The sequence below is a fragment of the Vombatus ursinus genome, unplaced genomic scaffold, assembly GCF_900497805.2.
Source record: "Vombatus ursinus unplaced genomic scaffold, bare-nosed wombat genome assembly UNPS02015255.1, whole genome shotgun sequence".
NCBI lineage: Eukaryota > Metazoa > Chordata > Mammalia > Diprotodontia > Vombatidae > Vombatus > Vombatus ursinus.
Genome location: NW_020955033.1, coordinates 36,637,110 through 36,650,496, shown reverse-complemented (window position 1 = coordinate 36,650,496; position 13,387 = coordinate 36,637,110). Strand labels below are relative to the sequence as shown.

Genomic DNA, 13,387 nt, shown 5'->3' with positions numbered 1-13,387 from the left:
CATTTTTCAGTTTTGTCCTTTACAATCTCTCAAAACTGAGGGTTTGAGATTGTTAACAATGGATTTGGATTCCTTTTAATTTTTAGGAGTCTTCATAAGATAGTGTTATACTCAGTCCCTTACTGAACGCAACTCTTGAAGTTATTAATATATACTAGCTTGACTGTGACAGTTAACTCTTTGCACAAATAAAGACATATCTAAATAACAGGAGCAATAGTAATTCCTCAAGAGTAGGCAAGCCAATATTACAAAAACAACAATGCTACATAAATTAATTTGTTTATACAATTCCATACCCATCAAACTACTTGAAATTATCTATGGAGATTTTGATCTAATATAATTCTGCACTGAATTGCTGCAACTCGTCATAGGACAACTGCATTTATGCAACTTAAACACTATAATATAGACATACTTTAAAATAACTACTCGAATACTTCACTAATATTCTTATGATAATATCTGTGGAAGGATAATATAACAGAATTTCTCTAAAGGTCTGAAAAAGCAGTCAGAGACAGACAGAGGGCTTGGTGTCCTCTCAAAGTCCTTGCCAATCTTATAAATCTATAAATTTATAATATCAAACATACGTCATCAACTAAAGCAGGCAATGGAGCTAAAAATTTTAAAATATAAATAAAATTAACCAAAGAAAGGTCATTACATTGGCTCTAGTCCTTAGATTACTATAGCACAAACAGATCATAATCAAATGGTTACACCATGATTCCTAACCTGTTTCTGTGATAATTAAGCAGTGATTGCCTCTAGGAGTTTTGTAAAATATTCAAAAAGTATAAAAGCAATTAATTATTTTTTTAGTTGTCTGGTAGCAATAATAAGAAGGTATTACAAAATCAAACGAATGACAAACAAGGAATGCAGCAGAATTATCATAATGGCAGAATTTTCTATTTTTTTTCTTTTTAAAATAGGTTTAACACTGAAGATAAACACTTCGTTCAAGAAAACATTAAGTTAATGGATAGTTATTCTCTTCCAGTTTTTTTCTTTTAATAGCACAAAATTAAATAAACACAGCTTAGTTTGAAAGAAAAGTAACTGGCAAAAATATGTAATATTTTATATTATTAATATGGCAACTAGATTTTAATGATTCCATAGCATAATGGATTTTTAGCAGCTGCTCTTGTTGAAAATATAAATAGGAAGAAAAGGTTTTATTTCCATTATGCAAAAACTAATGACTCTTTGTCCCAGTAGTACAGCTCAGCTTACTGCTTATCAGTCTTCTAAATCAAAGCATAAATATTTTAAAAAGGGATCCAAATAAGCACATATGATTTGAATCTTCTGTATTCTCAAGTGCACGTCAGAATCACAACTGCAAACATTTCAATTGACCATATGTCTTAGGCAAAACAGAATACAAAAAAATCCATAAAGAATTAAATCTTGGCACACCAAATCTGACACATGTATTCCATCAAATGCATCTTTTATAGCAGGGGCACTGTGAAGGAAACCTGAACTAAATAAAATTGTGATATGCATAAATTTTCTTAAAGAAAGATAGCTACAAAATACAATATACTTTAAAAAAACTTAGCGGAATCAGCCTCTGAAAAATGGAAAATAATACTTCCAACTATTATACACAAACATGAAATAATGAATATAGTGACTTTATATCCTGGTAATTATTGCTCAACTTAATATACATAATACATACATATTTGTACACACACATACATAGACACAGATTTCTAGAGTGCTTCATTCTTTTGGGGGAGTGTGGGTCTTTTGAAAAATTAAATTTTATTTTATTATCATGAAGATCTACCTTTTGTCTTTCCCATATGTTCCCATCCCCAGAGAAACAAAATCCCTGTTACAAACATGTATGGGTAAACAAAATGAATTCCTATACTGACCATGTAAAAAAAAAAAAAGGGCAATCTCCACTCGAGTCCACCAGCCACCTCTATCAGGAGGTGGGTAGCATCATGGGTCCTCTGGAATTGTGAATGGTCATTCTGCTGATTAGAGTTCCTAAGTTTTTCAATGTTGTGTATCTTTTGTTACTGACTGTATAAATGGTTTTCCTGGTTCTGCTCCCATCACTCTGCATCAGTCTATAACAGTCTTCCCAGGTTTTTCTGAAACCATACCCTTATTTCTTGGAGTACAATAATATTCTAACACATTCGTATATCACAACTTGTTCAACCGTTTCTTAATTGATGGGCAAACTCTCAGGTTCCAATTCATTTCCACTACAAAAAGTTATTAAAAATATTTTTGTATATACAAGTCTTTTTCTTTTGATTTTGTTGGGGGTACAGACCTAATAGTGATATCACTAGGTTAAAAGGTATGTATAATTTAATAGTTTTTTTGGGCATAGTTCCAAAATGCTTTTCAGAATGACCAGATAAATTCATATTTCCTTCTTCTTCTTTTTTTTTTTGACAGTTGGGGTTAAGTGACTTGCCCAGGGTCACACAGCTAGTAAGTGTCAAGTGTTTGGTCTGAGGTGGCATTTGAACTTAGGTCCTCCTGACTTCAGGGCCGGTGCTCTAGACCAATTCATATTTCCACCAACACTGCATTAATGTACTTGTTTTCCTAGAGTTCCTCCAGTATTTGTCATTTTCTTTTGTGTGTGTGTGTGTGTGTGTGTGTGTGTGTGTGTGTGTAAAGAGTGTTCTATAATTGTGTTCATATAGTTCCTATGTGTCTTGGTAGGTAGATTCCCAAGTATTTCATACTGACTGTAGTTATTTCAAGTAGAATTTCTCTATCTCTTACTATGGGATTTTGTTGGTAATACATAGGAACGCTGATGACTTATGTGAGTTTATTTTATATTCTGCCACTCTGCTAAAGTTGTTGAATGCTTTAGTCTTTGGTAGATTCTCTAGAGTTCTCTAAGCAAATTATGTCACCTCTTTTCAATGTTTATTCCTTCAATGTCCGTGTCTTGTCTTATTGCAATAGACTTTCTAGCCCAAATGGAATAGTAAGGGTGATAATTGATAGACGTGTTTTACATCTGATTTTATTGGAAAGCTCTCTAGTTTACCATGATTTACAAATAATGCTGGCTCTTGGATTTAGATATTATTTTTCACAAGATGGAAAGATCCATTTATTCCAATGTTTTTTAATATTTTTAACAAGCCTGGATAACATATCTTATCAAAATCCTTTTCTGCATTTGGTGATACAATCATATGATTTTTGTTATTCTGTTATTAATCTTGTCAATTTTTTAAAAAAGTTTTCCTTATATTGAACCAGCCGCATTTCTAGTATAAATCCAGCCTGCTCATAGAACGTAATCTATGTGATATGTTGCTGTATTCTCCTTGCTAATATTTTGTTTATAAATTTTCCATCATTATTCACTGTGGATAGCCTATAGCTTTCTTCCCATTTTGACATTCTGCTTTAGGTAACAAGACCATATATGTATCACAGAAGAAATTTTGTAGGTCTTCCTATTTTTAAAAAATAATTTACATATTAGAAAATTTTTTTAAATATTTGATAGAAATTGCTTACAAATCTATCTGGTCTTTTTTTAAATTTGGGAGTTCATTTATGCCTTATTCAATTTCTTTTTCTAAGACTGTTGTCTGGTTCTATTAATCTGAGCATCTTATATTTTTGTAAATGTTCATTCAATTCAATTGCATCTTATGTTTTACAGAAGACCTAAGATCATAAAATTGGGCAAAAAAAGTTCCTAATAGCTTCTTTTGTTTAATCATTGATTATGAATTTACGTTTTTCATTTTTTATACTGGTTATGTTTTTTGCTTTCAGTTTTGTTAATCTCTCCTTTTATTATGATGATTTCTATTTTGTGGCTTAATTGGGGTTTTTAATTTTTTCATTTTCTAGGGTTTTAAAAAAATCATTAATCTATTTCTCTTTCATTGACTCACAGGTTTAAGGATATAAAATTTCTCCTAAGTACTACTTAGGCTGCATCCCCCAAATTTTGGTATGTTGTCTCATTGTTGTCGTTGTTGTTGTTGTTCAGTAAATTTCAGTTGTGTCCAACTCTTCTTGACCACATTTGGGGTCTTCTTGGCAAAGATACTGGAGTGCTTTGTCATCTCCTTCTCCACCTCATTTTTCAGATGAAGAACTGAGGCAAACAGGGTGAAGTGACTTGCCCACGGTCACACAGCTAGTAAGTGTCAGAGGCCAGATTTGAATTCATGAAGATGAATCTTCCTGACTCCAGGCCCACTATTTATCCACTGCACAACCTAGTTGCCCCATTTTTGTCATTACTTTTAATGATTTAATGATTGTTTTTATCTCGTTCAATAATCTCCAGAGATCAATCATATCTAAGTTTTCTAAAAGTCTATTCAAGTCCTTCATTTCTTTTTTATCTTCTTTTTTAAAATTCTTATTTATTTATTTTATTTTTATGCAATTAGGGTTAAGTGACTTGCCCAAGGTCACACAGCTAGTAAGTGTCAAGTGTTTGGTCTGAGGCGGAATTTGAACTCAGGTCCTCCTGACTTCAGGGCCAATGCTCTATCCACTGTGCCACCTAGCTGTCCCCCTTCATTTCTTCTGAATTTAGTTTTTTGTTGGATTTATCTAGATCTGAGTGGGCAAACTAAGGTCCACTACTCTTACAATTTTACTGTCTATTTCTCCCCTATATCTTATTTAACTGTTCATGTAAAAATTTAGATACCATATTATTTGATGTGTGGCAGCTAGATGGCTCAATGAATAGAGTGCTGAACCTGGAGTCAGAAAGACTCCTCTTTATGAGTTGAAATCTGGCTTCAGGCACTTACTAGCTGTATGACCCTGGGAAAGTCACTTGACCCTGTTTACTTCAGTTTCCTTATCTATAAAATGAGTTGTAGAAAGAAATGGCACACCACTCCATGTATCTTTGCCAAGAAAACCCCAAATGGGGTCATGAAGAGTCAGACACAACTGAACAATAACAACAGTTTTTTGGTGTAAATATGTAGTACCGGTATTTTCTATTGAATTAATTCATTATCCATTAATTCACTGGTACCTTTCAGCAAAATGTAGTTTTGTTGTTTATCTCTTTTGATTGAGTTCATTCTTGCCATTGATTTATCTGAGATCATGACTACCTTTTTTTTTTTTTTTTACATCAGCTGAAGCATAACGGACTTTATTTCAGATTTTTATTTTAACTCTATGCACATCTTTCTGTTTCAAGCGTATTTCTTGTAAACATATTGTTGGAGTCTGCTGTCTAATCCATTCTGCTATCCTCTTCTGTTTTATGGGTAAGTTCATCCCATTCACATTCAATTATGAATGTGTACTTCCCTCCATCTTAATTCTCTTACATTTTTTCTTCTCTTTGTTTCCTGTCCCCTCTTCAAAGGTTTGTTTTGGCTCAGATTCCTAAAATCTAGCCAATATCTCACAGACTCTCAGATTCCTCAAGAGTCTGGCTAATATGGCGGATTTTTAATAAACCTTGTCTTTGGCTGAAAAAAAAAAAAGAGTTTGTTTTGCTTATGACTAATACTATCCTTAACCTACTCTCCCTCTTATTTTCTTCTTTCCCTGTTGTTTCTGTTGAGGAAAATGTATTTCTGTCTCCTTCTCTGTTGTGTATTCTTCTAGTTTTGAGGAGACCGGGGTTTGTGTTGCCCACTCCACCCCAACCCCTTCTTCCTTGTTTGTACAGACTTCTATTTTTGCACCCTAATCATGTAACATTTATTTCACCTATCCTTCCTCAAGGGCTCCCTCCCCCAGTCCAGTTCTCTTCCCTTTCTATTCTGTTAAGATCATCAAAATACAGCAGACCCATTTCCAGGCACCTTGTCTAATTATACTCTCTCTATAACCCCTAATGACGATAGAGCTCTGAGGAGACATATATATCATCTTTCTATATTTGAATGTAAGCAGTTTATCCTTTTTTTTTAAATGTCTAATATGGTGACTCATGTTTACCTTTTTATACTTCTGATTCTCTTGTTTATATTTCAAAGCTTCTATTCAATTTTGGTCTTTTCTTTAGTAATGCTTAGATATCCCCTAATTCATTGAAGAGTCATTTTTTTTCTCCTGTAGGATTATACTCAATTTTTCTCAGTAAATTATTCTTGACCATAAGGCTGTATCATTTGCCTTCTGGAATATCACATTACAAGTTTTCTATTTCTTCATAAAGGTGACAGCTAAATTTTTTGTCATTTTAATTGTGGCTCCTTGGTATTTGAATTCTTTCTTCTGGCTGCTTGAAGTATTCCTTTTTTTTCTTTGACCTGTAAGTTCTGAGGCAGCTAGGTGGAGTAATAGATAGAGCACTAGGCCCGGAGTCAAGACTTGAGTTCAAATCTAGCCGCAGACACTAGCTGTGTGGCCCTGGGCAGGTCATTTAACTCCATTTACCTCAGTTTCCTCATCTGTAAAACAGACTTGAGAAGGAAATGTCAAACCACTCCAGTATTTTTGCCAAGAAACACCAAATGAGGTCACAAAGAGTTGGACATGACTGAAAAATGACTTAACAAATATTCTTGGGAGTTTTAATTTGGGGTTTTTTCAGAAAATGACCTATGGATTCTACTTCTACTTTGTTCTCTACATCTAAAAGATCAGAGCAGGGCTGTTTTTTTGGGGGGATGATTTCTTGAAATTCAAAGCTTCTTTTTTTGTGGGGGCAATCATGGTTTTCAGTTCAATTAATGATTCTTAAATTTTCTTCTATCTACTTTCTAGGTTAAAATTTTGCTGTTGTTGACATATTTTGCATTTTTCTTTTCTTTTTTAATGCTTCAACTATATTATAATATTTCCTATCTCAATGGAGTCATTATCATCTTCTATTTTTTATTCTAATTTTGAAGGATTTCCCCTCTTGGGTGAGGTTTTGTACCTTTTTGTTCCAAACTGTTAAATTCTCTTTCAACCTCTTTACTTGCTCTCATCCCTCCCCCTCCAATTTTTTCCTCTAATGCTGTCTTTTGGTTTTTAAGATAATTTTCAGGGTTTTTTTTCAGTTTTTTTTTTAAACTTGCTTCATTTCTTCCAAAACTTCTAGATGGATCTGTGTTTAAGTTGTGCTGTTTTTTTTTCTTTTTCTTTTTTTTTTTGGTGAGGCTATTGGGGTTAATTGATTTGCCCAGAGTCACACAGCTAGTGAGTGTTATGTTGGGGTGTTTTTTAAGGGAAGTGAAAAGGATTAAAAATAAATGCTTCATAATTGAAACAGATTTAATTTTAAAAGATTCTGGAAACCATATTTTTTTAAAAATCTTGACAAGCTGGGGTATACTGAAAGTAGGAACACAGGGATGGCAAGGGAACTTAAAGCCATACCATCTAAGCATCAGTGGATCAAAGAACTGGGGTCATACGGCTTGGAGAACTGAACACTCAAAGAATTCAGGATTTCTGTCTTTAAATATTGAAGGGATGACTTGTATAAAGAGGATTAGGTTTGTTATGCACAATAAATCTTTTAAAAGTGTAGAAATGTAGTATACATTTCCTTGTTTCTTTAAACAAAGCTTAATCAGTCTCGTTCAGCTTGTTCTTGATGATTTGAGGTCATTACTAACATCTATTACAATACTATTTAAGTATACAAAATGTTGAATTATGTATTTGTAGCAAATACATTACAGACTTCTATGATTTTTTAGTATTTTTGTCTACTCATTACGGTTTTTATTTTTTTTCCTGGCTCCTCTCATTGTCAAGTAGTCATTGGACACTCCTAGTTGGTGTCCTTGTACCTGCCTCTCCTGCAAGATACTTCTGCCCCCACTGTACTTCTCATTTGTGTCTTCTGATGTGCTTCTACTATCAGATAAGTAGGATTGTCAGGATAAATAATAGTATAAAAGTGTAATAGAGGCAACTAAGTGTTATAATTAATAGAGTGCTGGACTTGGAGTCAGGAAGACCTGAGTTCAAATCTGGTCTGTGTGATCCTGGGCAAATCATTTAAACGTTCTCTGTCTCAGTTTTCTTATCTGTAAAATTGGGCTAATAATTGCACCTCCCTGCCAGGGTTATTGTGAAGATAAAATGAGATATTTGTTAAGCGCATTACAAACCTTTAAGCACCGTATAAATGCTAGATGTTATTTTTTAAAATTTATTTTATTTTTAATTTATGGAATAAAACAAGCATTTCCATAACATAATATAATTTTTAAAAAAAAGGTGATTGCAGTAAGTAGAGCTAGATTTAATCACAAGACATGGGTTCAAGTAGCCCTACCACTGCTAGCTATGTGACCCTAGGCATGTTACTTATTCTCTTTGTACCTCAGTTTTCTCATCTGTTAAAAAGGGTTCTTAATAAAACCTGTGGTGACTCAAAATAAATTGCTTTAGCAATCCACACAGGAAAAACCAGGTCAGTGAGGAATGCATATTGACCAAATAATAAAATAAAATTAGTGAAAAGCTCATTGAATTAGTTCATTCGTAGCTATATCTTGCATAGGCAACAGTGAAGAGTGTGGAAAAAGAGATCTTTTTTTATTGCATTTGGAAAATGATGCAGCACTCTTAATGTGCTCTTCCACTAGACCTCATCTTTGTGTCATCACTTCTGCAGTGCAGCTGTGTGGAGTTAGAGCGGCAGAACTAGAATTGGAGTCAAAAAGCCCTAGGTTTACAGCCTATCTTAGACATTCTCTGTGACCCTCAGCAAGTAACTTAATCCCTCAGGCACAGTTCTCTCATCTATAAAATGGGGATGATAATAATAGCCCTTACCTTTCAGGGTTGTTTTGAGAATTAAAAGAAATAAACCACTATATCAGTGGCAACTGGTACATGGCTATGTATCATGGAATTTCATGATCTTCAAGATGCCATCAACCAGAAGATAATGGAGAGATACATGGTGGCATAAATAGGCCAAAGTGTTACCAATTACAAATTATATGCAAAAAGTGATACAAAAGCTATCATTAGAGAGATGTATGACCAGAAAAGGTTATAGACTAGTCATGTAGTTAGATCAAGAGATAAAATATGGACTTGCCATCCCTGTGTTCCTACTTTCAATATACCCCAGCTTGTCAAGATTTTTAAAAAAAATATGGTTTCCAGAATCTTTTAAAATTAAATCTTACTGTTTCAATTATGGAGCATTTATTTTTAATCCTTTTCACTTCCCTTAAAAAAACACCCCAACATAACACTCACTAGCTGTGTGACTCTGGGCAAATCAATTAACCCCAATAGCCTCACCAAAAAAAAAAAAGAAAAAGAAAAAAAAACCAAAACACTCCTCCAACAAATAAGTATGGTCAAGCAAAATAAATGACCGTGTTAACCATGGCTAAAAATGTGTCTCTCATTCTGTATATTAGCTTATCACTTCTCTATCAGGAAGTGGGCAACATTCCTCATCAATGCTCCTCTGGAATCTGGGCTGATCTTTTTTCCTCCTCCATATTAAACTTTCTTAATGGTCTCAAAATTCTGTGACAAATTTTTGGTCAAGTTGCTTCCATTTAAAATTACTGATTTTAAAAACTAATAACTTGAAACTGCCACGAAACAAAAGGTCTACAAAAACATTCCTTTCCTCTTGAAGCTTTATGATGCATTGTAATCATTAACTAGTCTTTTACTATTAAACTTAAATGGTCGATTGAGAAAACATTTCAGAGACCAATCTTCCACCACTGATTAAGACTGGGGTGGCAGGTGTTGTACTGAATATTCATTTAGCCTTCTGAGCAGATTTTGTGATCCTGCAAGCTCCAGTAGCGTTCCTGTCAACTGCCTTGATGACACCAACTGCAATGGTCTGCCTCATATCACCAACAGCAAAATGACCCTGAGAAGGATAATCAGAGAAGCTCTCCACACACATGGGCTTGCCTGGAATCATGCCAACCATGGCAGCATCATTGGATTTCAGGAGCTTAGGGCCATCTTCCAGCTTCTTACCAGAACAACAATTAATCTTGTTCAGTCCAGCAAATTTGCAAGAAATGTGAGCAGTGTGACAATCTAGTACAGGTGCATAGGGGGGCAGCTAGGCGGCACAGTGGATAGAGCACCAGCCCTGAAGTCAGGAGGACCTGAGTTCAAATCTGGCCTCAGACCAAACACTTGACACTTACTAGATGTGTGACCCTGGGCAAATCACTTAACCCCAATTGCCTAAAAACAAAAACAAAAACAAAAAAACAGCAAAAAACAGAATAGGTGCATAGGAAGCACTGATTTGGACTGGATGGTTCAGGATAATGACCTGGGCAGTGAAGCCAGCTGCTTCCATGGGTGGCATTCTTACTATTAGCAGACACATTACCACAGTGGATATCTTTGACAGACACTTTTCTGACACTGAAACCAACATTATCCCCAGGCAGAACCTCATTCAAAGTTTCATGGTGCATTTCAACAGACTTTAACTTCAGTTGTAATACTGACTGGGGCAAAGGTGACCACAATGTCTGGTTTTAGGACATTAGTCTCCATTTGGCCAAAATTTACAGTATCAATATCAACAATCTTGTACACATCTTGGAAGGGTAGATGCAAGGGCTTGTCAGGTGATGAGTTGGTGGCAGGCTGCAACCTAAAGCTTCACGTAATGTAGTTCCATCAGAATTGCCATCCTTCTAAGTGACTTTCTATCCCTTCAACCAAGGCATATTAAAGCTTGGCTCCAGCATGTTGTCAACATTCCAACCTGAAATTGGCACAAAAGCTACTGTCAGGGTTGTAGCCAGTTTTTTATTATATGTACTGACTTCCTTAACAATTTTCTCATATTTCTTCTGGCTGTAGGAGGGGGTTCCATTTTGTTGACACCAACAATCAGTTGTTTCACATCTAGTTTGTAGGCCAGAAGGGTATATTTACAGGACTGCCCATTTTAGAGATACCAGTTTCAAATTCACCGACACCAGCAGCAACAATCAGAACAGCACAGTCTGCCTAAGAGGTGCCTGTAATCATGTTCTCTGTGTCCTACAGCATCAATAATGGAGGTAGATAGTATGCTTCATCATTAGTCCTTTGGGATTTTCTTGGATCATTGTATTGCTAAGAATAGCTAAGTCATTCACAGTTCTTCAATGAATAATATTGCTGCTGCTGTGTTAAAGTTCTCTTGGTTCTGTTCACTTCACTATGCATGAGTTCATGTAAGTCTTTCCAGGTTTTTCTGAAACAATCCTGCTTGTCATTTCTTATAATACAATAATATTTCATTACAAACACATACCACAGCTTGTTTAGCCATTCCCAAATTTATGGGCATCCCTTCAATTTCCAATTTTCAGCCACCACAAAAAGAGCTACTATAAATATTTTTTGTACATTAGACCCTTTTCCTTTTTTTTTTTTTTGTGAGGCAATTGGGGTTAAGCGACTTGCCCATGGTCACACAGCTAGTAAGTGTTAAGTGTCTGAAGCTGGATTTGAACTCAGGTCCTCCTGACTCCAAAGTCAGAGCTCTATTCACTGCACCACCTACCTGCCCCCTTTCCCTTTTTTTTTAGATGTCTTTGGGATACAGACCTAACAGTGCTATTGCTGGGTCAAAGGGTATGCAGTTTTACAGCCCTTTGGGCATAGTTCTAAACTGCTCTTCAGAATGGTTGGATCAGTTCATAATTCCACCAACAATATAATATATTAAGTACTTATTATGTGCAATGGGCTAAGCTCTGGGGAAGATAATAAACTTAGGTTGATAATATTTTGGTATGGAAATTTAGTCTTTCTAAAGTTACTCTAATCCAACACCCTCAGTTTACTGATGAGAAAACTATACCCTAGAGAGATTAAATTATTCCCTGCCTCCCCTCCCTTTCCCCCTAACCCCCACATACAATTTATGGGACTCCACCTGGAAGATAAGAAAAGGTCTTCTCCATACTTGGCACTCTTTCCTACCCTACAGTTGACAAATTTCTACCTCCTACTTTTCTATCCTTCATAATTAAGAATTATAGTCTACCTAAGGGAAATCTTTTTCTCCTAGTATTTATTCTTATTCTTATTCAACTCAGCCCTCCTTCTCTAGTCCCTATGTCCCTTCTGCTTACCCCTTCCTTCCACTCTTGAATAATGACTTTATTGTTAACAAATGGTCACCCTAGATTTCTGCCTTTCACAGGCCTATCTTCTGGCTCTCCCAGAAACCTAACTTTCACCCGAAGGTACTTCATTTCTTGCCACCTTCTCCAAAGTTGACTATTCCTTGCCTTATATGGCCCCAAATATACAGGATTAAGGAGGACGAATCAGTATATTCTTTGCTTTCCACCACTACAAGGTATGCTATAAATAATCATTATGCCACTAACACTCAGCATGTTCTTCTTCATTTCTTTCTTTTGTTTTTCTTTCTGGCAATCCTTCTACCTATCCCTTTTGAAAACAAACAAACAAACAACAACAACAAATCTTGTTTTTTCCTCTGCATTTGTTTTGCTTGACCATGCTTATTTGTTGGAGGGGTTTTGGTTTTTTTTTTTTAAAAGGGAAGTGAGAAGGATTCAAAATAAATGCTTGGTGATTTAAACAATTACATCTTCCAAAGTTCATCTGTTATCTATCTCTATGACAAATAAAGTAAAAAAAAATTACAGCATGAAAGTTTTGAGTTAAGTTTTATGGAATGACTTTTATGTATTACTGAATACTGGAAAAGGTTATTGAGTGAAATTATACACTCTCAACTCAGGAAGCCTTTTAGTTTTACCTATAAAGCAAAGAATATGAACTAAACAACCCTATAATTGTCTTTCAAGCCAAAATATTGTGATACAGACAATATTAATAAGACAACCAAATGTCAACTTACCAACACAATCGCAGCATTCATCCCAAAGAGTGCCCAGGCAAAGCATACACTCTTTACAACATGAACAATTTCCTTCACCAGGTCGACACTGACAAAGCTCCTAGTAACAGAACACAGAAGTTAGAGTTTTTGAATGTTTAAGACATAAATTACTGTATCTTGAACAGTTACCTTTTAAGTGAATTAAATAAATCTTCTTTGATATTCTTTAAAAAGGGAAATAAAGTGTTATTTCATTTAATTTCATTAGGTATATAGAGAATGTAATGACTATATGTTAGTTTAAAAAATTCTCTTTCCTTAACATCAAGTTCACTTAAGAGGAGACTAAGATATTTGCATATGGAAAAAAGACTCTTAAGACGAAATTTTTTCCATGTTATATTTCTACTACGAGAAACAGGATTTCATTATCTTACCCATTCCAAAATAAAAATGGCACAAAACCAAAACAGAAACCTCAATTTCCAAAAACCAGTAATTTGTCTAGTTCTACCTTATACCCATTAGATAGGTAAAGCTGACAAACAAGGAAAATGACATATGTTGGAGAAGCTGAAGGGAAACAGGTACATCCTTGGT

The 13,387-nt window shown here is 34.9% G+C and overlaps 1 protein-coding gene and 1 pseudogene across 1 annotated transcript in view; both read right to left on the bottom strand.

The window, feature by feature from the left end:
• Positions 1-13,387, bottom strand: part of LOC114031690 (twisted gastrulation protein homolog 1) — a 58,315-nt gene that overhangs the window by 19,660 nt on the left and 25,268 nt on the right. The window contains exon 3 of the mRNA XM_027846846.1: positions 12,806-12,905. Coding sequence (XP_027702647.1) covers positions 12,806-12,905 — 100 coding nt within the window. The remainder of the gene's footprint in view (positions 1-12,805; positions 12,906-13,387) is intronic.
• On the bottom strand, positions 9,265-10,950 carry LOC114031692 (annotated as a pseudogene).